This window comes from Episyrphus balteatus, chromosome 3 (genome assembly GCF_945859705.1).
Source record: "Episyrphus balteatus chromosome 3, idEpiBalt1.1, whole genome shotgun sequence".
NCBI classification, from domain to species: Eukaryota; Metazoa; Arthropoda; class Insecta; order Diptera; family Syrphidae; genus Episyrphus; species Episyrphus balteatus.
The window spans coordinates 25,263,467-25,291,242 of record NC_079136.1 but is presented as its reverse complement, the minus strand read 5'-3'; the positions used below and the strand labels follow the sequence as shown (position 1 = coordinate 25,291,242).

Below are 27,776 nucleotides of genomic sequence, written 5' to 3'. Positions count from 1 at the left end.
GTACCATAGCTTAGCTCATTTGAGCTGAGCTGAAAGTGAGCTGAGCTGAAAGTGAGCGCCCCAACTTCCAACGCCTATATCTCGGAATTTTGAAAAAAAATGAAAAAAAAATTTTTGATGCCAAAAGGTAGCGGGGACTCTAACCTACATTTGGGTACAACTTCCATCCCTGTAGGTACACGCGTTCTCAAACCAGGAGAACTTAAAGGTAAAAAAAAAGTTAAGCCCGATTCTGAAAAAAATAGGCATGATGTGGCGGTTTAACATGCAAAGCGATTTTTTAAAAATCTGACAATGTGCAAAGCGTAGGCCCATGACACAAGCTATCATTTGGCATCACTCCCAAAAATTGCTCTCAAGCGGCTTAGCTTCCAGGAGCGTTCAAAGATTCGGGGATTTTTCGAAAAAAAAAATTTACCCCAACTTTCAAACACGATTTTCTCGGAATTTTGAAAAAAATCGAAAAACCGGATTATACCACTTTCGGGTAGCTGAGAATATAAGCTTTCATATGGCACCACTCCCCTGTCTCTAGATCAAAGCCTTCCAACGCCTATATCTCGGAATTTTGAAAAAAATGAAAAAAAAATTTTTGATGCCAAAAGGTAGCGGGGACTCTAACCTACATTTGGGTACAACTTCCATCCCTGTAGGTACACGCGTTCTCAAACCAGGAGAACTTAAAGGTAAAAAAAAAGTTAAGCCTGATTCTGAAAAAAAAGGCATGATGTGGCGGTTTAACATGGAAGGCGATTTTTTAAAAATCTGATAATGTGCAAAGCGTAGGCCCATGACACAAGCTATCATTTGGCACCACTCCCAAAAATTGCTCTCAAGCGGTTTAGCTTCCAGGAGCGTTCAAAGATTCGGGGATTTTTCGAAAAAAAAATTTACCCCAACTTTCAAACGCGATTTTCTCGGAATTTTGAAAAAAGTCGTAAAACCGGATTGTACCTGATTTTTTTTATGACTAAAAAAGAAATATTTTACTAAAAAAATAGAAATATATTTACTATTAACCCTAGAAAGATAATCTACGTCTGTAAGACGTATGGCGTGTAAAGAACTGTTTTATCTAATTCAATTCAAATTTCTGGGTTTTTGTTAAATTGATTTCATTTATTATATCACTTCTTTAAAATAATCTAAGTAATGAGTTAAATAAATATGACAAAAAGTGTTAACATAAGACCAAAAATCTTTTTTAGAATCATACGTCTCTGAGACGTATATTATGATTATCTTTCTAGGGTTAAAAAAACCAAGAGAAAGATCACGAAAAATTATCTGTTTTATTTATAAAAATATCCATGTGTTAAAATAATTCCATTAATAACTAGAACCAAACATCTTGAGCTATGGTGTTTTATAAAAGTTTAAAATATCTTCATATTTCATTATACTTTCCAAATAAAAATCAATGTATCCTCTCACCCATCACAGCTCAGCTCAGCTCACTTTACCTTAGCTCACCCAACAGCTCAGCTCAACCATCAGCTCAGCTGACTTTCAGCTCAGCTCAAATGAGCTGAGCTATGGTACATAGCTCAAAAGTCAGCTAGCTCAAAATTTGAGCTGAGCTGTGAGCTGAGCTCAGCTCACTTTTGAGCTTTGTAGCAACTCTGCAAGTTCCATATTGCTACTACTAGTGCTGAAGCACACACAATTCTCATAAAATAACCATATCGCACATTTTATGCTCAATTCATTTAGTTTCGTTAAGCGTATACCGTACGTTCTGAACCGCACAACATGTGTAAATTTCACAGAATAAATTGAAAACTACATGGACGCAAGGAGGATGAAAGAATTAATTTATTGTTCACTTGATAAAAATGTAAAAAAACGATGTGTGGATTAATTAATTTAATAATAGAAATTAAAAATATCAAATGAAATTCATTTACATATACTGAATGAGAAGTATAACTTCAGTCGCGTGTACATGTGTACACACACTCTTTTTTTTTTTTTATTTTACAGTTAGTAATAAATGCATTTTTCTATTGAGGAATACAGCGGAGTAATATTGTTGACCTCATCTTCATTGACTATTTTGAGCCACTTGGAATTGGAAATGCGCTGTTTTTAGTTTACATATAAATGAGGCATTGTTTCAGGATGTCAAATATGCCTTTAACACAATTTTGGATTTTTGGCTCATGCGCCCATTTTGCTTTGTACGGCAGTTTAGTGGTGCTAAGTCGCTTTATGTTCAATTAATTTCAAAAACTTCCACCTAATTGGAAACTAATCTTTTTGTTAATTACCCAAATGTCCAAATTTATACCTCGGTTAAAATCGTTTAGTTTATCTTCAGCAAATTTTAAACCGATAGTTTTTTTTTACCCAGAGCGTTTCTTCTGTACATAGTTGAATCGACATGTCTTAATCTTCTTTATCTGAAATAACTTGTGAGTCTTTGTAATTCTTATTCATTCTAATGTAACTCAAAGGTAATACAAATTTTTAAATATTCTTTTTAAATTATTTTTTATTTAATTCATTCAACTCTACCTAATATCAAATATTTACGAAAGAGAGCTTCTTTTTTACAGAAAACAAAAAAAAAAACAACAGTTATATTTTATTTTTGTAAATAACATGATAATCAACATAAAAATTAAAAACAATTAATAACACAGCTGGTTATTTTATTTAAAACATAACAAAATTACATTATATGTAAAAATGCATAATATATTAAAAAAAAAAAAATTATAAATAAATACTCTTTTAAAAGTTGTGCTCTAACATATTGTATATGCGCTAAACATTTATTAAAACAGCTTCATTTGTAGCAGGAATGTTTCTATTGTTTACACTTATTTTCCTACTGGTTTTATAACAAATATCGTTGTAGAAAAAATAAAAGCTTATTTCAAATAAATACATAGAATAAAATGCAAATTAATAATGTTAATCTGTGTGACTTCGGCAAGTTTCAAAAACGAAAACTTGTTAATTTGTTAAATAAAATTGTTTTTTCTCTAAAGTTTCATACATAAACTATGTTGGACACAGAAATGTGCCATTAAACTAGGCTCTTTCGCTGTTTTTTTTTCTTATATATTTTCATCTATTCGTTTGTAAATGCATTTTGAGATTTAGGCAATTTTTTTTGGTTCCGGAATACTTCCAAAATTGAGTCTAAGTTGTTCAAGGAACACAAATGTTATAATAGTATGTGGACCAAGGCGGACAAATGCTGGAATGTAGCCCTTAAAGAATCCCATAGGGCCCAAACGGGCAGTAAATTTCACTATGTCCCACAAGCCGGCGAATTCACCCGGTTTGGCATTCATGGTGCGGGTCTTAAGTACATCCAAGGGTTGGGTGAGAGTTGTTGCAATAGCTCCAGCTCCTAATGAAGCAAGAAAATGTGTGCGTAAATCATCTTTGAAGAATTTTGAATCCAGAAGCAGTGATTTGATCTAAAATTGAATGGTTAGTCAACGATTTTTTTGTTTTGGAACAGTTTTCACATACTTGATCGTAAAAAGCGATTTGCCCGACTGTCATTAAGACTCCTCGACTGACAGCTGTAGTTGCGCCTGAGAAGAGTTGCTTGAATCCTTCAGTTTTGTACACACGAATGAGTCCATCGAATGCGTTCTTGTAACTATATTCAAATTAACCGTTTTAGAACAATTAAGACTGTTTAAATTCATAACTCTTACTTTCTTCTAGATTCAGCTGGCAGTTTAACATCGTTCTGCATTCTTACGTTTACCATATCGGCTGGAGTGCCTACCAATCCACCAATTGCCCCAGACATACTAGCTAGAAATATCTTGCCCATCAGAGTGTTGGTTTCGATGTTTTGTTTACCGACTTCATAGATACCGAAACGAGTCATAGAATATGTCAGTTGACGGAGAATAGAAGCCGATAATCCACTGTAGAGAGCAGTGATTCCTAGAAAAATATAAAAACATTGTTTCTAAATTTTTAAATGTAAGACAGTTGTAATTTTTACCTTGATCTCGAATAATTTTGGCAGTTAGAGGAACGACGGACAATTTCCCTTGTTGAGTTTGTAAATTTACTTTAATCAAATCCAAGGGATGGGTGCAGCAGGCAGCGCCAGCGCTGGCTACACCACCAAAATACCAACGTCCCAGACGGGGTGCAGGTGCGTTCTGATCGGTCATGTTGCTGATGGGTTTTGTACTTCAGTTAGTGCTGTAAACAAAATTATTTCGTTAATATTCAATTGAAATTTTTAATTTCTTTGTTTAATTCGGAAATAGGATTAGTTAGAACGGAAACTACGCATCAATTGTGCTTATTTTCTCAACCAAATTTAACTGGTAAGTTTTCAATGAACTCAGTCTGTCACAAAATCATAATCTCTTTGTACTAGAAGGGTTTGAAAAGTTCTCGGCCTGACCCATAAAACCCCATAAATTTTAAAACTTTTTTTTAATCACTTTCTACAAATTCTCTTCTTATGCCAAAACACTCCTTTCATGTTGTTTTTGGTGCTTCTATTACCTTTCTATAGGGCGATTCCTCCAACTCTTCAAAAAACAGCTCCGACTCAGCAATCACCTCTTCGTTGGTGAAGAATTAGCGTCCAGCTAATTTTTGTTTTTAGTTTGGAAAGAGGTAGTTGTCTGATGGTGCTGAATAAGGTGGTGGTTCAGTACTCCAAATCGAAGTTCATGGAGTTTAGATTCTCTCTAGAGATTTCAACTCGATTGAATATTTGTTCTTTTTTAAAGAAACGCGGCAGCCACCTTGCGGAACGTTTTTTCGACCCCAAATGTTCGGTCAAAATGTGGTAAACCCGCTCAGAAGAGATCCCCATGGTCTTGCTTATTTTTCGCAATTTTAACCTTCGGTCGTCTAAAACCATTTTATGGACTTTATCGACGTTTTCTTAAGAGGTGGATGTTGTTGGCTTCCGCTTCTGGGATCATCTTCGACGCTCCGTCTGCCATGTTTAAATAAGGATGCCAACTTTTTGACCGTGGAATATGAAGGGGCAGATTCCTCCAATGTCTAATAGAAGTCTTATTTAATTTGATTTGTCGTGATATTCTTTTTGGCCAAATTTTAATAACGACCTTAATTTTTTTTTTTTTTTCAATTTTCGTTATTAGCAAAAGATGAGTTCAAACAAAAAATTGCACAGATAAAAATTCGTGACCATTTTTAATGAAACTTAACATACAATCATAATATATGTATATTAGGCTTTTTGGGTAATTAAAATTAATTTGTTTAAACAACGCCATCTATGTTAGACCGAGAACTTTTCAAACCGCCCTCGTATTGTACAAAAATGTTGGAATATTTGCCTGGGTTGAGATCTTTAAATTTGTTATTTTTTTTTTAAGTATGTACTACGTTAAATTTGAGCCCTAATATAATTTGAGAGTCCAACGTTCGACTGATTTTGGAAATACTCGTGTATAAGTATTCCGATTAGAAAAACTAGGTACTAGGACATAATAATTTTTAATACGCCTAATCGAAAAACTTTGATTCGACAAATTTTTCTAGCGATTCGCAAACAATAATAGCGTTGGTCAGGTACGGTAATAGTCAGCCAGATAGCAACTTGAGTCTAAACGCAACTAAGTAACATCCTTGCCTATTTGCTATATTAGCTTTGCAGATAACAATATATTCGAACTTGAAAGAAACTGCTAGTTACCCTTAAGTGCACTGTTTATACATATGAGGTATTTGAATATTTGGAGTATTATATGGAGGTATCTAATTCTTTTGTGCATTAGTGGGTCGCTGTAATGTTTTTGAGGCAGTAAAAACGCAATTTTTTAAACGAAAAACAAATTCAAAAAAATATATATATAAGTAAGCACTTGATAATAACAATCATATTTTCTTATTTTTAAAGCTTTCAAGAAAAATGTTTTTTCCTATATACCATTTGACTTCTCTTCCTTAGTTTTTGTCTTTTCTAACCATTTGCCCAAATATAACATTTTTCAGATTAAAAAACAAGCTTTTTTAATATTTTTTGTTTGTAATGAAAGAACAATGCCAAAGCTTCCCAGAAGGTAACATTCTTCCGCTTAGGATAATGGTAAAAATGATATTGGACCTATCAACCAAATTTCGGGTTTTTTCCTTGTTACGTTTGCTGATTTAAAATCTTTTTTAAATCAGAACTTAAATTAGAACGAGCCAGTTCCCAGTTTTACTCAAACCGAAAACCGATAAATACACACTTTTATTTACCGAACATAATGAAAAATTAGTTAGAAAATCGTTATCACAACCCTTAATCACAAAAAGCTGTAAAATTATGTTTAATATTGTTTCAGAGCAGGTAATCATACAGAAAACTTACCAAGATATGTGTTCTCGCCTAAAACAAAATTAAATTAAAGGTCTTTAAAAATTTTAAAAGGAATATTGAAGAATTTTGAACAAATATCACCAAATTCCCAAAGAGGTATATTTCGGAAGGCAATAAATTTACAATGATGGCATTATTTTTTGGGAGGGGAATTTATTTTTTTTAGGGGGGGGGCTTGGCAGATATGTTTTCAGGGAGAAAATTGCAGGGAACTTGAAATTTTGAATAGAAACTGATTTTTCAGGTGAAGATTTAAACTAGAATAGTTTGTATTTGGGCTGACCAGGCCAATTTTCAAAGCCTGGTAGCGACCCCTAAATTTTATCGGATTTGGGAAAATTTTTTTGACAATTTTTTTTTCATGAGAAGGAACCATTTGACGGGTTGGGAGAATGTAATTTCAAAAGTTTTAAAATAAGGCACACCCTAATGTGTACAGAGACAACCAATTTGCATACATTTTTCATTTTTTATGTATTACAAATTTAATTTCACGTCCGTCAACGAGCATGAAAATCAGAATATATCTAATCAATAAAATGAAAAACAAACAATTATACCTACTTGAAGTCTGGTAAGCAAGTTATCTAAAAATTTAATAAAAAAGAAAACCAAAAAATATTGTTTACGTTTTTTTTTTTTTACCATATTTGAAAGCGGGTCTTTTTGGCTGCAAGATTTTTCAAAATCGGCTCCTTGCCTCTAAAATATTCTGGCAACACTGCAACCAATACCAAACCGCTTCATTTAGACATACTGGCATAATAAAGATCGTGAACAATGTTATTGTTCAGCTTCAGACTTTTTTTTTGTCTGATGATGAGTCTAGTAAGTTAATATACATTTTCAATTGAATACAAAGTTGAAGGTCAGTGCCGGATTAGCCTCAAGGCAAACTAGGCAGCTGCCTAGGGGCCTCATTTCAGCTAGGGGCCCCTCGCCCTGACAACGAACAAACAAAATTTCTTGGAGTATTACCTTCAATAAAAAACAGCATTACATTTGTATTTGTAAAATTAAGAAAAAAAAACAAAAAAAAGAAGAATAAAAAAACCTTTGCAAATCATTAAAACTAGCCCCGTTCCATTGGAGGTGGTTATTAATGAGTAGATCTAGTACTATAAATAACACAATCTTCTACTCGAGGAAATAGGAATGTGTAGTTGTTGTACTAGATTTCTACTCACGAGTAAACTATCACCATCAATACAACAGGGCTATTGTATATATGTACATATGTGTTTATAATAAATTATGACTCCCATCCCATCCTGAAGGGCCCAACCCAGCGATGCCAGATTGAGGGATTTGTTGCCGTTTTTTTTCGGAATTTTTGATTAGGAAAAACGGAAAAATCAACTCAGAAAATGGGAAAACAGTCAGCTCAAAATATATCACGTTTTAATACCAAAAGTTCTTTTTACAAAATCAAAATGCATCATATTTATATAACAAATTAAAAAAAAAGTACTTCTTCCCACCTGCTTCAACCTTAATATTTAAACTGTAACAGTCGTATTTATTAGATTTTTGTCTACTTATATACTGCATAACTTTTTTACTTTTTTCAAATTACTAGAAATAAAAATAATAATGACATTATTCGCGGCTAAGACAATTTACTCTTGTGTATAAGTTTGACAGCTATAAAACCGCAATAAACAAGGTTTTTGATCACGTTTTCCAAACTTAAACAGTTCCAGTTGTATAAGGTTATACAACGTTTATAAATAGGGGGTAAATCTCTTCTTAAAAAATAATTTATTATTTATTTATTATTTATTATAAAAAAAATATTACTATTACTAGTGTATTCGAATATTATTCCAACGACATCGAACCACAGTTTAGTAACGAGATGGTGCCATTCAAGATCTTCATGTTGCAATCAGAGGATACGTCAGAAAAATCTGAGATTGTGCACGCAGAGAAGTTACTCAAATTGATATTAGATTTAATCAACTCACGGAATTGGTTTGTACATCATTTTTTAGATAACTTTATTGTTAATAAATCTTACCTTTGTCATTTTTTGTTTATTTGAACAACAATGAAGCTATTCAATAAAAACGATACCAATCTCTTTTCCAAGATGGCGCACTGTGGGCTAGAAAGCTATTTTAGCTGGAATTAATTAAAAATGTCAACTTCTTCCAAAATTGATAATTTTGGTCTCATTCGATAGATAAATGAACTAGCTATAATTTCTCATTCAAAGTTGAGGTCAAAACATTCATTGGCTACATAAAAAAACACAATCGAAAGCAGTTTTTCGAAAAAAAAAAAACAAAAAAGGCCTCTTTTTTCTCTATCCAGATATTCGTTTACTGAGTTTGTTTTAACGGATTGATTGTGAAAATTTTGCTAGTAAATTGTTATTATATTGAACTTTTGTGTATACATTTTAAAGTAAAGTATGTTACTAGCACCGATTTTATATAGAACGAATGTTCCTAAGCTTTAAAAAAAAAGGCACGCGTAGGCACACTCTAGAAATAATTTTAAAAAGTAGCTAGCCTATATGGCTTTATGTTTTATATAAAACTATGTCCTACAAGAGCAAACTTTTTTCGCTGTAACTCCGAAAGTATAGGAAGCAAAATATTCAGAAAAACCACTTACGATTAAAACAAAACGAGTTGAATGTTTTCATATAACGGTTTTTTTATTTGCATTAACATTTTATATTCCATATTAAGTAAAAACAACTTTTGTTCCCTTCAATGATACCATTTTCGAATTTGATGCGTTCAAACTTAAAGACCCCATTTGTTTTGTTTTTTAGACCAATAATATGTGTTTTAAATTTGAAAACCTCATTTTATATAATAATTCGCCTATTTTTTGTTGTTTTTCTTATCATTAGTGTCTGTTGTGCCATAAAATTATCATTATTATATCATTCGTTATCATTTTAATGCCTTTAATTGCAATTTTAGACTATTTTGAGAATTTCTATAATTAATTCCAGCTAAAATAGCGTTCTAGCCCACAGTGAGGCGGCTGCTCCCGACCTCCTATCATCAAACAAATTAACTTTTATGATAAGGACAACCTGTGTTTCGCATGAAAAAAGTATTGTAACGTGAAAAAATGTAATTTCATGCCCATATTTCGACTAATTTTTCTGGGCTATAATAATAGAATCAAAATTAAAACTTTTTCGTATGATTCCTCTCTCCAGTTTTATAACGAAACCGCGTCAGTCGAGTCGTGTGAACGTAAGCCGCACGCTAGAGTCCTAGTCGACTTTAGCCGTGAGACATATCATGTGGCTAAAATCGACTCGTGAAAAGTCGGCATATTAATATTTTCTAATAACTTATCGTTAATCGAAATTATCTGTGAAGCATCAAGTTGCTATAATTTTTTTTCTGGAAATATCACTGCAATATTTGAATCGGTGATTGTTAAAACAACATAAGTAACATTTTTATTTTTTTTTTTCAGGAGAGACAAAAAACTCTGTATTTTTGACGACGCGGCCGCATTGACAATTTTAGCTTTAAATTCGGTTTAGAGGCCTTGTTGGCAGTTGAAATTAACTAAAAGTTTTAAAAAAATATCTTTATCAAGGAAGATTTAACAAAAAATAAATATTTTTTATATGTTGTTTTAACACCCAACGTTTTGTTGGGAGTCAAAACCACTTAATTACTTGGAAATAATGTTGTTTTGACACTCATTTTATATCCAAAGTATTAGCAAATTTAATGGAAATGAATAAAAGACCATTATAATTCAGCAATTTTATTAATACATACATTAAAAAACAAGAACATTAAACAAATAGGCGAAAGTGGACGTTCCACGGCCAGCAATGAATTTGTTATTTTTTGAGGTAGTTAAGTCTTACTAATATTGTGCAAAAGTTTTATTCTTGTGACATAGGTACTTCAAAATAGTATAAAATGCATTTTTGCATTTAACACTTCTTATTGATTGTCTTGTTGAATTTTAATGTTTATTTGAAGTGAAAAATATGATAGTTTGTAATTTTCCCTGAGTTTAAAGACCTTGATTTTGAATATCAAACCAATAGAACCCAAACTAGAAGCCTTTAAGACAAGATTTACGATTTTTTTTTAGTTTGCATTTCAATTCTTTGCTGGTATTAATAGCTTGAAAACTCTAGAGCAAAATGTCGAAGTTAATGGCTCAGGGAAAATAACAGAGCATCATATTTTATATTCAAAATAAAAATTAAATTCAATATGTCCTTCACACATTGCAAGATGCATTACCAATACTAATATTGCAATATCTTACATTCTTAATCCAAATGCAGAGAAAAATTCATAGTAACACTTTTTCCTAAGATATAGTTTTTTTCATTTGGTACCAATTTAATTTATTAACAAGAACATTTTGAAAGATGCAATTCCATTCGAATGACCGCGAACAACTGACTGACACTAAATCATCGAAAAACTGTAAGAAACAACAGTTTGCTTACTTCGTTTTTCCAGCGTTGAATGTAAAAAAAAAAACAAATTAATATGAAGTACTTAAGGTGTTTTAACACTCAATTTCAAAATTGGCAGAAGAGATACATATGTTGTTTTAGCACTAAATGCGTATTTTAACCTCGAAATTTTATATGATCCAAACATCAAATCATGTTGGTTTTGCTCTCAACGCTAGCTCTACCCATAAGCAATGCAAAACAGTTATAAAAGTGGTTTCAAAAAATTTGTCACTTATGTTGTTTTAACAATAGCTGTGTTCCTTTGGCTTAAAGTATCTACTGCTAAGTACTTCCGGTTGTATTCAACTCCATTTCTTCTATAGAAAAAATGTCTTTGAATGGATTCAGAAGTACTAAAAAGTACTTTGCTTAGCCCAAAGGAACACAGCCAATCACCGATTCATTTATTATAGTTATTTCAAAACTTTTAGTTTACATTTATAAAATGACATGATAGGACACAGATTATAGCCGATTAGTCTTTAGTAAGTTACCTACACAAATTTCTAACTTAACTTAAAAAGAGCTTATGATATTGAAAAACCATCGGAAAAGGGCCCAAGAATTACTGTGCCTAGGGGCCCATGACATGGTTAATCCGGCACTGTTGAAGGTGATTTTGAATTAAGATAGAAGCAAAGCAAGTTTAATGAGATTTAAAGCTTAACATTTCCTAATCCCTGTTCCAATGGAACTCATTACATGCATTAAATTACAAGAACTAGAACACAAAAAACCACCTACGTTGTGTACAACATCACACAAACCAAATTAAATGCTGTTGAAGGCCATCAACAGATGTCCATAGTAACGTTTTGTTTCGACTCAATTAAACAAAAAAACAGTTTCCTCCCCCCGCAACAACAACAAACCGAAATCCTATCAACCAACAAATCGTCAAGGTCAACAAACACAACACAACACAAAAAAAAACACATTCTAGTTTTCCTTGAATTGAGAATGCATTGCACCAAACTGCTGCTGATTCAGCAGCATTTATTTTTTATTGCATCAATTTTGTAAAAGAAATCAATAATCTACACTCGAGGACTTGTAAAATTCTCCTAGATGACATAATCATGTATAAATTTAAGGATTTTTCTTAAAACTTTCACAAAAAAAAAACTCTATTAACTTACCTTTAATCAGATTTCATTAATAAAAAGTTCTTTCTTATCGGACGGAAAGATTTTTTGATGGTATCTTTTTCTACTTGAGTGTTAGTTTGTGATAAAAACTAATTAATTTATTATTTTGTACAATAAAATGGAATGTATTTTGTTAATTAAAACTAAAAAGGACGCAAATTAAGTTTGTAGCTTAAAAAAAGCAGTAGTTTGTTCCTTTTTGAGAGAACTGATAGCGTGACTGACTGACTGTGAAGGTAAATGGTAGTGGTTGGAAATAAATAGTGACCGCGAAAGCAAGAATCTTGCAAAACTATGCAAAACAAAAAACCGAATGATTGATGTTCAAGAAGAACCCTTGTTGGAAGGGTTGGAGGTTTTGGGGAGTTTGTAGTTGTAGTAACTGGGGATTGACCATTTGACAACGATGACGGAAAGTGTGACGTCATTTTGGAATGTAATCAAATGCCCAGCTGACTTGCGGACATTTGTCATGTTCTCTCAAATGGGATTCTTTCTATTAGCCATCTAGTGAGAAAAAATTGTTTTGAGTGCTTGACGGTAGGTGGCAATTCACATAGTCCGTTTTTGGTCGAAAAACGGAGTCGCTATCGTATGAGGCAGAATGTTTATAAATTATATTGGATTTTTTTTAATTATTTTTTTATTAAAATGGATTCAATGAGTAATGTTTTATTTATCTGTGTTATTTAACAAAAACTGCAAACGAAAGAATAAATATCAATCAATTGTAATAATGTTCATAAAACATTCCATTGAAATTGGGCAATATGATCAAACTAGATCTGCAAAGGTTGTACAAACTTGCCGATTTCGGTGGTTAAGCTGTGGTTCAACTTTGGTTCAAGCATAATGTTGGAAATGCTAACAATAGGTGTGTTTTTTTGTTTATCTATATAGATTTTGTGCAAAAAAACGACATCGAGATTTTTGAAATCAAAACAATTTACGTGTTAAAAATAACAAAAACTTTATCTGTATAGATTTTTGAAAAATCCAGATAATTATCCAGATTTTACTTTCTCTCGATAAAAACAGTAGTGCCAAGGTAGTTTAATTGTTGTGTTCATACAGAAATATCTGAAAATATTAACAAAAAAAAAAAAAAAAAACGGAGAAAACGAGGTTTGAAAAAAACTCTCATAGAAAAAAGTATTAAAAAATTTGTTTGACATGGTTGCATTGAAATTTTAATAGGGGTATTCACGATCCGATGCAACTGGTCTAGTATCATTGCAAAAGTGCAAAAGTGTAAAATCTTACAACACTACAACAACAAAATATATGGATTGAAATTTTACAATGGTCTTGCACTTTTGCTATACCCTAACCCTATTGCAAAATAAAAATACAATGGTGTAAAATTATTTTTGACAGATGGCGGCTCACCGTCGCGTCGTCCATGATAAACAGTTTGTCTTTTTATTCTGTTTATAATGGTTGTCACTACTCATGTCCCGTAATTTAGTTTCTTTTGATGTAAAATAATTAGTGAAAATTAATTAACCCGAACAAAACAAAGAATTAAATTATAAAAAATGGAAAAAAAGAAGAAGCAACGGTGGAGGAAAAAAAACATCATTAATGCTTCAATATTTACTATAGATAAGAAGAGGGGCGTTCACGATCTATTGTAAAAAAAAATAAATTTTACATTTTTACTAGACCTCCCAACTAACATTTCAGCTTCGGTTAAGGTATTACAAAAGCTACATTTCAGCTTCTTTTAAACTTTAGTAAGGTTGTTGGGCATGGAAAAAGGAGAACGTTATACAAGTTTGACTCTCTATAAGGATCTTAAACGAAGCTTTACCGAAGCTCTACCGAAGCTTTGAGATTTGACAGATAGCTTCGGAACAGCTTGTATAGCTCTTTAATACATGTCTTATCGAAATTAAAAAAAAAAAAACAACTACAAAAACAAAAAAGAATTCTTTTTTAGCAGGTTTTAAATGATGAATTTTATCTTTTGACCTGATATTATATATAACATTTCATTAGTTTTAGTATATCTATTAATAATAATTTGAAAAGTATATAATTTTTTTACCACACCCAGGAATCGAACTTCGTATCTGCTTGGTAGTAGTCCATCACTCTACCCACTCGGCCATCCTAGTATATTCATTAATGAAATCAAAAACTTAATCAGTTCAAATTTCAGAAATTTCAAAAAAATGTCTGAGCTAAATTATTCAATGTCAAAACCAAAAAGTGTCCGAGCTAGATTATTCAATATCAAAACCAAAAATCAAATAAAAACCTTGGTAATTTCTGTAAAGCCTCTATAAATTCACTAAGCAAGCTTATCCGAAAAACAAGCTTTCTTCGTTTAAGTTTCTTTAGCAGTATTTAAACAACTTATTAGAAGTTGTTAAACAAATCCGAACTTCTATAAGCGATTAAATTCTGAAGCAAGCTCAATACAAGCTGTATACAAAGCAGAACCTGCGAGATCTCAATTTATAGAAGCTGTTGTGCTAGTTGGGCTGTTGCACCAGATCGTGAATACCCCTAATATCTCGAGATATACGCAATGCACTTTTCAGATAAAAGTCTTAAATGGATCCTGATAAGATTGTTGAACAGATATGTATATAAAATTACCAAAGTTTTTTCGAAAAATTAGAAATAAAAATAAAAAAGTTTTCACATTTGATTTTTAAAAAATCGAAAAAAAATTCAATATGGATACCTTCAAACTATTATTACACAAGAACGACGCAACTAATGTTAATGGTCATGGTCTTAAATGTAGCTAAGAATATACAGATAATTTTTGGTTTTTTGTGAAAAAAAAAATTTTTTAATCCAACATGGATGCCATGGCGCTATGAAAATTTTTGTTTGCATCCAACATGGATGTAATGGCCTTCCCACTTCGGAGTTAAAATACAAAAAAAAACAAAAGCAACATTTTTGACAGACAACTGCCAAAGTATATGCGTACATGGTGCCAAATGTTTGCATGGATTTCAAAAATCCCGATGTCGTTTTTTTGCACAAAATCTATATAGATAAACAAAAAAACACACCTAATATGGACCCTGAACCAGTAATAAACTTCATCTTTACCAACAATTTCACAAGATATGAAAGGTGCTGAACCACGGATTAAAATTTGCCTTTAATTAGGGCCAGTTGTACACACGTGGTTCAGCCTCCGATCAGAAATTTAACTCGAAGATTTCGGCGGATTAGCAGTGGATCAACATTGGTTCAAGAATTATTTCAACCTATATGTACCTAGAACCATAAGTGCTAAAAATCAATTTTGCCACCGAATTCAGAAAATATAAGTTGCTGAACCACTGATTAAATATTTGTACATATGGTCCTTACAGAATTAAAAAATCGAACCAAGGCTGTAAACTACGTTTATAGAACAATCTTTAAGAAGTAAAATCCAGGTTTAAAGGCTTGGCCACACCGGAGGGTACGCGGTAGCGGTACGGGTAGCGGCAACGATATTTGTATTAAAAAAATTCCACACCCGAACGTTGATGTGTCAGTTTGGAATTTTTTCCATACAAATACCCGTACCGTTACCTGTACCTCTACCGCGTACCCTCCGGTGTGGCCAAGCCTTAAGGCTTGGCCACACCGGAGGGTACGCGGTAGAGGTACGGGTAGCGGTAACGATATTTGTATGAAAAAAATTCCACATCTGAACGTTGATATGTCAGTTTGGAATTTTTTTCATACAAGTACCGTTACCTCTACCCGTACCGCTACCGCATACCCTCCGGTGTGGCCAAGCCTTTAAGGCTTGGATGTGGAATTTTTTTCATACAAATATCGTTACCGCTACCCGTACCTCTACCGCATACCCTCTGGTGTGGCCAAGCCTTTAAGGCTTGGCCACACCGAAGGGTACATGCGGTAGCGGTACGGGTACTTGTATGAAAAAAATTCAAAACTGACACATCAACGTTCAGATGTGGAATTTTTTTCATACAATTACCCGTACCGCTACCGTATGTACCCTTCGGTGTGGCCAAGCCTTTAAAGGTATACTACAACGGCAACTTTTTGCAAAAAGTCAAAAAGTGGAAATTTTCAAACTCATTTTATTTTTTTTTTTGTTTATTTTTTGGTTTTAAAAAACAATTTTTGTAGTTTTTTCCAAAAAAAATAGCGCTAGAAAGAAATAAAAAATTTTACTCTTGTAGTTAAAGCCTTAAAGCTGAGGTTTAGCACTGGTTCAAGGTCTAAATGGAGTAAAGTATCCAAATCTATGCTTGAACCAAAGTTAAACCACATCTAATCCGCGCAAATTGGCAAGTTAATTTCTTCAAATGAATATGAATATGATTTTTAAGTTACTAACTAATAACCATCTACTTGGCAAATGTGAAGTTGGTCTAGTAACAGATCTATTTTTCATCAACTCATGAGTAATCTACTGCCTGCAGAGAAACTCGACTATCACCACAAAAATGTTCGTGGTTGGCTTCATAAAAGTAGCAGTTGAAACGGATCGCAAAATGACCGAAAAAAAATATTTTAAAAAAGTCACGAGAGTTGGCAGTTCCGCCAACGACAGAATTCAAGTGTCATTTTGACATTTCTTGAATTTGATGAAAAACAAAAGTGTTTTGTCGTGATTTTTTGGTGTTCGAGTTTTGTTTTTCCAATTTCATTTTTCTTTCGCAGGCTTTAATTTAAAATAAGTTTGATTTAATTCTCAAATAAAAGTAAGTATCGTCTAATTTTGTTTTATAAAAGTATTGTAGCCAAATAAATTCTTTCGGTGGGGTATTAAAAAAAACATAACTGTTCTGTGTGACCTAGTGAGTAAATCGAATAATTTTGGTTAGGGGGGGGGTTCATTTGTAATTAAAATTTATTATCCAGATTAATTCAGTATTACAAAAGAACAGTAATACTTTTTACTAGAATGATTGGTGAGATTAGTTAATTGAACACTTGAACTAATATTAATTAATCAATAGTTTGAAAATTGCAAATTTCTTCTTGAGAGAAACCAAAACAGTTCCAGCTCATTGTTCGAAGAATTTGTAAACAACAGAGTTGCCGTCGTTGACAGCAAATATGCTCATAAGTTACTAGGTACTTTTAAAAAAGTACTTTACTTGTACTTGATAGTAAAGGAAAAAAAAAACCGTTATACTACGTTTCCACCTACCCTAAATCCTAGATTTAGCTAAGTAAATTTGGAATAAATCTGAAGTTTTATTCTAAATCTTGGAATGAAAGGAGGTGAATATCTTTGATTTAGGGTAGGTGAACCTAAATCCGAGGTTAAGCGAAGTAGATTTAAAATGAATCTCGGGATTTATTCTAATAGCCTGTTTTCACTAGAGCCCAAATGATATAATTACGCAAATTATCTCATTTCGAATGTCAAATTCTATAGGAAAAAAAAAAAATTGAATATGAAATCTGAACTGACCTCATTTGCGAAATGATCTTTATTTGGGCTCTAGTGAAAAACAGGCTATAAATCAACTTAGCTAAATCTCGGATTTAGGGTAGGTGGAAACACATTATTAAACAACTTTCCCAAACTGGGGGACGTTTCACAAAAAAACTACCTCAGCTTCCTCAACAACTCTTTGCTGCCGGGTACAAAGGGGTTAAGTAAAAAAAAATCGATTTTCGGATTTTTATTGGACTTAAGTCAGTTTTTTTTTTCTCTTTCGTTTGGCCCTATCGCCATAGCTCTAGCGTATCTCCTTCCGTTAGAAATGATTCGGTACAAGGGATTTAAGTCAATTTTTTAAAAAAATTGTGTGGTATTAAGGGCGTAAGTTGACTTAACTCCTTTGTTTTTGCATTAATTTTTAATTTTTAAATAAAAAAATGATCCAAAGGCGTTAAGTCAAGAGGAAGACAGAAAGGATTCTCACATTTAGTAATTAATCACATTGATATTTCCAACTTTCTTTTATAAATTAAACTTTGTTATCAATGTAAACAAAGATTTTTACTTGACTTAACACCTTTGCACCAAGTTTATTTTTGAAGACTAAATGGCTCTAAAGTGTTAATTCAGCACAATTTTTTTTAAGAACGGTCATTTTCTGGTCAACAGCAAATGGATATTAAAAAAGATCTTATAGATGATGTTTCTGCATCATTACTTTTTCAAAATAATAGTATTCAGATTTACAAACAAAAATTGAAACTTCAATTTCATTTTCCTCAAAATTACCTTTTCTGACTTAGCACCTTTGTACCCGGCGCACAGTGTGGCCGATGGTAGGAAAAGTTGGCATTGGTAAAAAGTTGGCTATGGGTAAAAATACTATAATAAAGTACAAAACTGAGACAACTCTTGTGATTCTATGAAAAATTATTAAAAACGCACATAACTAAGAAGGTATCTGTTACCTTTAGCTTTGAAGTTGTTTGAGAAGGAGAATTGTTATTTAATTTTTCAATACTTTGAATTTACTGGTTTTATTATTTAAATAAGGTTTTTCTTAAAAAATATAGTTTTATCGCTTAAAGATTTTTGACCTGACTCATTAATTGGGTTAGCAAAATCTTCCTAATCAAAAAATACACTGGTCAACAAAATTCAACTTTTTTTTGTCCAAAGAACCAAAATATACTTTTCTGAAGGATTTAGGAATACTGAACTCGAATATACATTCAGAAATATTCTTTTAGCTTCCGTTTTTTTAAATATTAGCGTTATAAAATGCAAAAAAAAAAAATGTTATTTTGAATGTTTTTGAGGTTATGCAAATTATGGTTTATTATTTCAGCATAGTTTGACGCTAGTTTGATCTGTTTTTCTTCTGTTTAAATTTTTCCGATCTTATTTTATGCATGAGATATCTTCAGATAAGTTTCCATTTTGTTGATCAACACTATTTTCTTAAATTTTTAGCCAGCATGCTAACCGTACACACTCTCAATTGTGGCTAATAGAGTAATTCTGATTATGGATACGAGTTCAGAATCTCTTACACCTTCAGAAAAGTATAATTAGGTCCTTGTGTCAAAAATCTAGCTGACCGGTATTGTCAGCACTGCCGGATTCTGAGAAATGTATCACAACAAAAACATTACTGTTAAAAAAAGAGCCAAGTTCTCCTATGTTGAAATTATGCTGGAACAAAAAGTATTGAGATATAAAAGTGTACCAAGTTCTAAAGTTTGGGTTCAAATTCGTATCAATAAAATTTTGATTGTTTACTTGACAATTTTTCTTTTAAATACCGATTTTTAAAGTTATTTCAAAAATTTGCCAAGTAAACAATCAAAATTTTATTGATACGAATTTGAACCCAAACTTTAGAACTTGGTACACTTTTATATCTCAATACTTTTTGTTCCAGCATAATTTCAACATAGGAGAACTTGGCTCTTTTTTTAACAGTAATGTTTTTGTTGTGATTTCACTACTTTTTGCAAGGTATGGCTGTAGAATTGAAAATCTCTATATTTGATGAAAATGGGCAGTTGCCACGCCCCCTGGTTGAAATTCTCAAATTTTAAATTTTTTCCTTTGTATAAATTACCAGCTTTACCATTCTACCAAATTTCAAGATTCTACGATAATCAGAAGTGCTCTATAATAATTGATGAAAATTCAGTGAAAATGGGCGGTTGCCACGCCCCCTGGCTAAAATTCTCAAATTTTAAATTTTTTCCTTTGTATAAACTACCAGCTCTACCATTCAACCAAATTTCAAGATTCTACGATAATCAGAAGTGCTCTATAATATTTGATGAAAATTCAGCGGAAATGGGCGGATGCCACGCCCCCTGAATTGAAAATCTCAAATTTTCGATTTTTTCCTTTGTATACACCACAAGTCCTATCACCGTGTAAAATTTCAAGTTTCTACGTTAACGGGAAGTTCTCCATAATTTTGATGATCTGTCAGTGAGTGAGTGAATCAGTCAGTCAGTCAGTCAGTTACGGTTTTTGCGATTTTTGAAGCCCTATATCTCAGGAACTACTCATCGTAAGAGGCTGAAATTTTGTGAGGAGTTTTGTTTCGACCAGCTCAACAAATGTAGCGAGTTTGAAATTTCTAGCATCTTTGGTGTGGAAGTTAGAGGGGGGTCGAAAATGGCCTGAGTTGTTTCCTGTAAATAAGGGTGTAGTGCCAAAGTTGCTAGAGAACTTGGCTGGGCACTACCGTGCCCCTTGATACAAAAAAATGGTTATTTTTAGCTAACTTCACATAGTGTTTACTCAAAAAGGGGCAACATTTTTTTAATTGACACGAAAGATGACACTCTCATCAATAAAGGGACACCAACAACAAAGAGCCACTTCACACCGTTATGAACTTTTTCTCAAGGAATTTGTATGACGCACACAAAACACGAATGATCCCAAAGACACCGAATTCGAAAAATTATTTCAAACAAACAACACACTCATAATTCAAAAGGGAAATGAGAATCTAAAGCTTCCCTTTTGCTTGTAATTCCATATTTATTTCAAATTTGTATCTTTTGTTTTAACGAAAAAACCACTTAAAACTTGAAACACCCATGGGAGCTAAAAAAAGTTAAATAACGAATAATTTCGTCAATGGTGACATTTTAAAGTGTAGTTACTCTCCCCGTTAGGCTAAAATCGTGGAATAAAAACCGGTTTTGTGCAGCCTATTAATCCCTCTATTAAAGTAAATTTGTATTTGGCAATTTCGGTGCAAATTGAAAATAGCTTTTTTTGCCAGCTTTTGATACTATTGGCCACACTGTGCGGCGCCAAAGAACTTTCAACATTAATAGGTGCTACATATTTGATACTCGAAGCACTTTTTAGAACGTTTGTATTTTAGTTTAAGGATGAATTTGAGAGGTTTAAATTTCTCTCAAAGTCAATGAATGCAATCTTAGTATTCAATTGTGCAACTGAATTTTACAGACTCAATTCATAAAAGATTGCATTCTTTTACAACCTTGTTCCCGAGATTCAATCGAGCTCAAACTATTGGTCGCTGGGGTAGGTGGTTTATGTGTAAAGCCCATAATTTGGTTCCTGATACTTATGTGTACAAAATTGTTTAATAAGCCTGCGTTGTATAGAATGTTCGAAATAGAAATTAACAGTTTTTTGGCTATAATATGGAACTAAGAGAAAGTTGCCAAAATAGTACTACATATACTTCCTAAAAAAGCTAAAAGATCATAATTTTTGTCCAACATATTTTTATGGATTATACAAAAACAAATAAAAAATGTTTATCTCGCTGCCAACTCATTACTTTATGCAAAACAACGTTTTTTTTTATTAAAAAGCATAGTCATATTACTGCACTTCTGCATTAAAGAATTTAGACAGGCATTGAATAAAGACGAGGTTAGTTTTTTAGTTTTTGCTTGACTTTTTAAAAAGTTTTGATACTTTCAATCATGTCAATTTGGGTAGAAAGCTCGTAAAAATTTAAATTTTTCTTTCGGTGCTACAAAATAAACTTTGTTTATCTGACTCATAGCCAGCAAGCAGTAATAGTTTTTTTTTGTAGTTTATGTTAATGATTTTTTTAGTTGTCACGGGTCGGACCGAAAAGAAATAGGGTTTCAGGTATGCCATTTTGTAAAAAAAAAACTGCGAGTGTATTTCAAATTTGTATGTAAAATCCTCTTAAACAAAATGTCCTAGCCAGTGAACCGACTGCTTAGTTTTAGTTGGGAGGTACAGAATCTGAGAATGCAGTTTAATAAGTAGTTGCGCCTAATTAAATGAGGGACTTTCTGCGAAAATTTATTTATTTATTTATTTTTAATATCAATTAGAGCTTACAATCTCAAATAGACTAACGAAATTTTTAAATTATACATTGAATCATTATAAAATTAAATCTACATACATATATACAAAAAAATAAAATTATTTATTAACATTATTTAATTAGTTAAAAAATACAAGTTTAACATATTTTTGAATGAGTTTCTACTCAAATAGAAATTAAAATCTATATTATTTGACACATTATTAATCTCCCTAACACTGCGAGTCATAGGTTCATTAAACGCATAATTTACTCTATGAACGTTTTCGCGGAATAAGGTTCGAATTCTTAGTTCTCTAGAAGGAGCGTAAAGATCAATCAGCGATAACAAATAAGGACAATCAATATGATATGATAAAATATCACTGACAAAATTTATAGCAAACATCTTACGGCGGTTTTCTAATGTCTGTATACCAATAAGCTGACATCTTACGTTATACGAAGGCATTTCAATGTTCCAGCCTAGTTTGTGTACTACAAATCTTGTAAATTTTTTTTGGACATTTTCTATTCTTGTAATATGAACATTGTAATGAGGATTCCACACTACGCAGCAATATTCCAGGACCGATCTAACATACGAAACATAAAGTTCTTTTAGAGTGTATGGGTCCCTAAGACCAAACGAATTACGAAAAATAAAACCCAACATAGAGTTGGCTTTGTTCACCATGAATTCTGTATGATGTACAAAGTTTAGCTTGTAATCAAAAATTACTCCAAGGTCTTTTTTAATAGAAACTCTTTCAAGGACATCATTATGCATATTGTAATCGTAAACGATAGGTAACAAACGACGAGTAAACGAAAAACATTGACATTTGGATATGTTTAGGGGTAATTGGTTTATATTGCACCAATTGATAAGATTTTTAACATCATTTTGGAGAAGCGTACAGTCTGTTAAATTTTTTACACGTCTAAAAAATTTTAAATCGTCCGCAAACATAAGACACGTTGAGTTAGTAAGGACATCAGGAAGGTCATTTATAAAAATAAGGAACAGCATTGGACCTAAATGACTCCCTTGTGGAACGCCAGAAGTTACAGAAAAGGGATGAGAGGTAATCAAATCAATTGAAACCATCTGGCTGCGTCCTGTTAGATAAGCTGTCAGCCAAAAGTAATATAATTTAAACCCACACTAATTGTTTTGGAAACATTAACCATAGATGCAATCCAAACTACCTAAAATAGAATGGAAATCCATCGGGATTCAAGGGAATTACAAGGTATTGGTTGATTTTGAAAAAAAAAAAATTTAAATTTCATCGCCAACCACCCGATATTATACATCAGGCTTGTAAAAGAATGCAATCTTTTGTGAATGCAGTCATTGCCATTCAGTTACACAATTCCAACAAAAGAGTGCATTCATTGACTTACACTTGAGACTTAGACTTCAAATTTTGCAATCACCAATCATTTTCCATGAAATGATTGCAATCTTTTTTTTTCCCCAATCAATTAACTGCATTCAAATGATTGCAGTCTTTTGGGACTGCATGCAGTCTTTGCATTCTTTTTGCAATCTTTCCATTCCTTGGCAGTCTTTGCATTCCTTGGCAGTCTTTTGCATTCATTTGCATTCCTTGGCAGTCTTTTGCATTCATTTGCAGTCTTTTGCATTCATTTGTATTCTTTTGAATTCTTTTGAATTCTTTTGCATTCTTTTGCATTCTTTTTGCATTCTTTTGAATTCTTTTGCATTCTTTTGCATTCTTTTGAATTCTTTTGCATTCTTTTGCATTCTTTTGCATTCTTTTGAATTCTTTTGCATTCTTTTGCATTCTTTTTGCATTCTTTTGCCACACCCACACCAAACGTATGGATTTCACAAAAATTTTAACATTTTTTTAGTTCAAGGATGAATTTGATAGTTTTAAGAATTAAGTTCAACTATAGTATCATTGTCTGTGCAGGAGTAATAGTACAGTCAAATACAGTGAAAAAGGGGTATGCCTCGGAATGAATTCTAATAATAATATTTTTTTTGCTTAATATCTTCGTTTTGGCATTCTATAACTTACCTCAAAAATCTCATGTTCGGAGGTCGTGATTTTTAAGGCCAAACCACAATGGTATTATATAAACATATGATACATGATTTCAGAGATATGTTTTTGTTATGATTGTTAATGATTAATGGATATAAAAGCCTTCATGCAAAATTTGGTTACTCTACCATAATTTTTAAAGGTTTTTTGGTAGTAAGTTTGCAAGTGTTTTGATAATATAGGTTGAAAGATGAAAAAGAGTTAAAACTTTTTTTTAGAGACGTCAGATTTCCTGGATTTTAGTTTTTTTTTCATCATTGAATAATACCATTGTCTATTATTGCTTATTTCCAAAATCTTAATTTTGTGGTTTGGCCTTAAAAATCACGACCTCCGAACATGAGATTTTTGAGGTAAGTTATAGAATGCCAAAACGAAGATATTAAGCAAAAAAAATATTATTATTAGAATTCATTCCGAGGCATACCCCTTTTTCACTGTATTTGACTGTACTATTACTCCTGCACAGACAATGATACTATAGTTGAACTTAATTCTTAAAACTATCAAATTCATCCTTGAACTAAAAAAATGTTAAAATTTTTGTGAAATCCATACGTTTGGTGTGGGTGTGGCAAAAGAATGCAAAAAGAATGCAAAAGAATGCAAAAGAATTCAAAAGAATGCAAAAGAATGCAAAAGAATGCAAAAGAATTCAAAAGAATGCAAAAGAATGCAAAAGAATTCAAAAGAATGCAAAAAGAATGCAAAAGAATGCAAAAGAATTCAAAAGAATTCAAAAGAATGCAAATGAATGCAAAAGACTGCAAATGAATGCAAAAGACTGCCAAGGAATGCAAATGAATGCAAAAGACTGCCAAGGAATGCAAAGACTGCCAAGGAATGGAAAGATTGCAAAAAGAATGCAAAGACTGCATGCAGTCCCAAAAGACTGCAATCATTTGAATGCAGTCAATTGATTGGGGAAAAAAAAAGATTGCAATCATTTCATGGAAAATGATTGGTGATTGCAAAATTTGAAGTCTAAGTCTCAAGTGTAAGTCAATGAATGCAATCTTTTGATTGAAGTCATTAAAGATTGCATTCAAAAAAGATTGCAATCTTTTACAACTCTGTTATACATGTACATACATAAGAACGAATATTCTATACTTAACAATGTTGGACTGTTCAGCACATAGGTACAATACATTTTTTTCGCAAAAATCTTTAAACTACTGGCAAGAAGCCAAATTGAGATTTTCGTATTCTTGGAATTTATACGTCATATAGCAGTTTTTTTTTTCTGTCGAGTGTATTTGAAAGGTAATTTCTCAAAGTATACAAAAAAAAAGTCTTGTATCTCATAGAAACAAATCAATAATTTTATCCCAAAGCTAAAAATACTCGTATGTGAGTGAAAGATAAAAGTGTGTGAACTTTAACGGGTGATGAAAAACATTCAAGCTTAGTCGAACATAATTAATGAAAGTTGACAATCTATTGTCAATGTCAAGTCCAAGTACTTAATATTGCGTTTAAATATATTTATTAATTTTGTGTGATGCAGAATGTTTTATGTGTGTTTCGGGTTGATTTATATGATATACAAGATGCATTTTAATTTATGAACGTGGAGATGAAATCGTAAAAACGAACGGTTTTGGAGACTTTTACATTGCCAACCGTCTTGTAATTAGTGACACGATATTGTGAGCACATGCCATGCCGCCATCATATCATCTGCAACTCCAAAATAAAAGAAGTAACAGTTAAAAAATTATAAAAATAAACGTTCCGAACATGACCAGTGTGTATATATTTTTTGTCTCAGAGTGGATCGTTATAATAAAAACTCCTTCAATTGATGTTTTCAAATTAGTAACGATGAGAACAATAACCAAGTAGGGGACAATAAAAATCGTATCGCTGTCGTTTTATTGAACATGAATAAAGGTTATATCTTTGGGACCTTGGACCTTTAAGAAGCACATCGCACATGTTATGTTATATATACAATAGGTATACATCGTACTAATTATTTTCAAGTGTTTTCCACAATCCTAAAAAACGCATAAAAATATGCATTTTTTGGCCAATATACATATGCTGGGCAACTAATGTCTCTGATTGTAACATTAATATGAATCGGTTACCTGCCAACTCTTAGACTAACTTCACAGCTTCACAGAATTGACTGACTTTCACAACTGAATCCTTTGGATTAAACGCTGTTGTCAGTTTCAGAGAGAATAGATTCCTCTCCTAACTCCTATACCTTCGATTAACTGGTTATTGTGATTTGTGACTTGTTTGAAAAGCTCCTAGTTTTATTTGTTTGATTGAACAAAGAAAAAAATATCCACATTTTTGCCGTCAGTTGAGGCTAAACAAACAAAAATAAACCAAGTAGTCTTAAAATAAACAAAATTAATTCATTGTGAGTTTTTGTTGTTGTACACATTACCAGTCCAGACCAGTGTTGCCACAAGGTGAAATGAAAAGTCGCTAGGCCAACCCCTAAAAGTCGCTAGATTGGCTGAAATTCTGGAGACAAAAAGTCGCTAGAAGTCGCTAGAAAAAAATTGTAAAATAAAGCTCAACAAAAATTTATTTTTGAATAACTTTATTTTTTTTTTTCAAAAATTCAAACTTATTCAACAGCATTATTTTTAAATATATTTGTTTTTAAAACCATTTCTGGTAGTTCATAGGTATGACAGTTTTTGTTAAGTCATTTAAGCTGATTTCGAATAAGAATAATAGAATTTAAAGTTTTTGTTGACAATTTATTACAATTACAGTATTGGAATTACGAAAATGAAAATGTCAAATTAATATAAATACCAGGGATATACAATTACCTGTGCTGTTATATAATAAAAATAGTATTTACGTTTCACAACTCAGAAATGCTTGGCTTCAAAAGTCGTTAGAAAAGTCGCTAGAAATAATCTAGCGACACCAAAATATTTTTTGTCGCGGAAGAAGTTGAAATGTCGCTAGATCTAGCGACAAAGTCGCTAGAATGGCATCCCTGGTCCAGACTAGATTAGCAAAGTGATCAATCAGAACGGTTAGGGGTTGGTGGCAGCTGGCAATACATTATGCAATTTTGGAAGAATCAATTTCTGTACTGAATGACATTATCTTTTTATCTTTCCTGATTTCAAATGACCAAAACTATAAACAATCTTAAAACAAGGTTGTTTGAAGGTAATACACTTTTAAAATTACTGGAATATTTATGAATGGGAATATAATTTCAAATCAACTTCGGTTTACATTCAACGAGAATCACCCATTTAGATTACAAAATGCATTTAACCCTGAATAAAATAAATCATATAATAATGTCATGTAGGTATGAGCATATGAACATATTACATTCACAATTTAAATAAAACGTTCCAATAAAACTATATTAAACGCACACAAAACACCACACGTTTAATAATTTCATTCAGAATATAAACCGAATATTTGTGTTTTATGGCTTTTTTGGTAATAAATATAAAAAAACAGTTTGTTCTAACAGTTTAAAATGGCCACAAAAATGTTGCCATACAAAGCCACAACTGTTAATAAATTAACATGTTTTTATTTTTGTTTTAATTTTTGTTGTTGTTATGAAACCACATAATAGTTCAAAGTTTATGGTTTTGAAAACTTTTACTTTGGCAATTTAAAGTGCATTTTTTTACCTGTATGAATCAGTTAGACAAAAAATGTATTTTTTTTGTCGTTGTTTATTTGTAATGGAAAATAAGTGATAACTGGTTTTGTATAAACAAAAAACACTCGCACCCTAAATTTAGTATAAAAAACTATAGATACAGATATACGCACTTTTACGTAATTGCCGCACACCGTTTTTTTTGTTTTACATACCCCGCACTATGAATAAAATTGACTGAAGTCAAATATTTGCTAGGTCTTAGTGTTGAGCAGCAAAAGCAACTATATTAATTTAATTTCTGGCGATTCCAGAAAAAAGTATAAGCTTTAGTTTTATTTTAGCATATATGAATGCCGGCCGGTGACGAATGCGATCTCTTGAAAGCTTTGGTATTTGTTAAATTTTCAGACAATTTT

At 32.0% G+C, this 27,776-nt stretch overlaps 2 protein-coding genes across 4 annotated transcripts in view; one reads left to right on the top strand and one right to left on the bottom strand.

Moving 5' to 3' along the window:
* Positions 1 to 2,840: 2,840 nt before the first annotated feature.
* Positions 2,841 to 27,692, bottom strand: LOC129913561 (mitochondrial dicarboxylate carrier). Of its 3 annotated transcripts, none has more exons than XM_055992299.1 (5): positions 27,386 to 27,692; positions 3,980 to 4,185; positions 3,681 to 3,918; positions 3,490 to 3,622; positions 2,841 to 3,434 (listed from the first exon to the last, which is right to left on the bottom strand). In XM_055992299.1, the coding sequence occupies exons 2-5, from the start codon at positions 4,152 to 4,154 to the stop codon at positions 3,108 to 3,110; spliced, it is 873 nt and encodes a 290-aa protein (XP_055848274.1). In that variant the 5' UTR covers positions 4,155 to 4,185; positions 27,386 to 27,692; the 3' UTR covers positions 2,841 to 3,107. The 3 variants fall into 3 exon arrangements, with proteins under 3 accessions (XP_055848274.1, XP_055848276.1, XP_055848275.1); XM_055992301.1 differs by having other exon boundaries at positions 27,531 to 27,692; XM_055992300.1 differs by lacking the exon at positions 27,386 to 27,692 and adding an exon at positions 11,942 to 12,375.
* LOC129913563 (uncharacterized) overlaps positions 16,503 to 27,776 on the top strand; it is a 31,696-nt gene continuing 20,422 nt past the window's right edge. The window contains exon 1 of the mRNA XM_055992302.1: positions 16,503 to 16,647. The gene's annotated coding sequence lies outside the window, so the exon portion shown is untranslated. The remainder of the gene's footprint in view (positions 16,648 to 27,776) is intronic.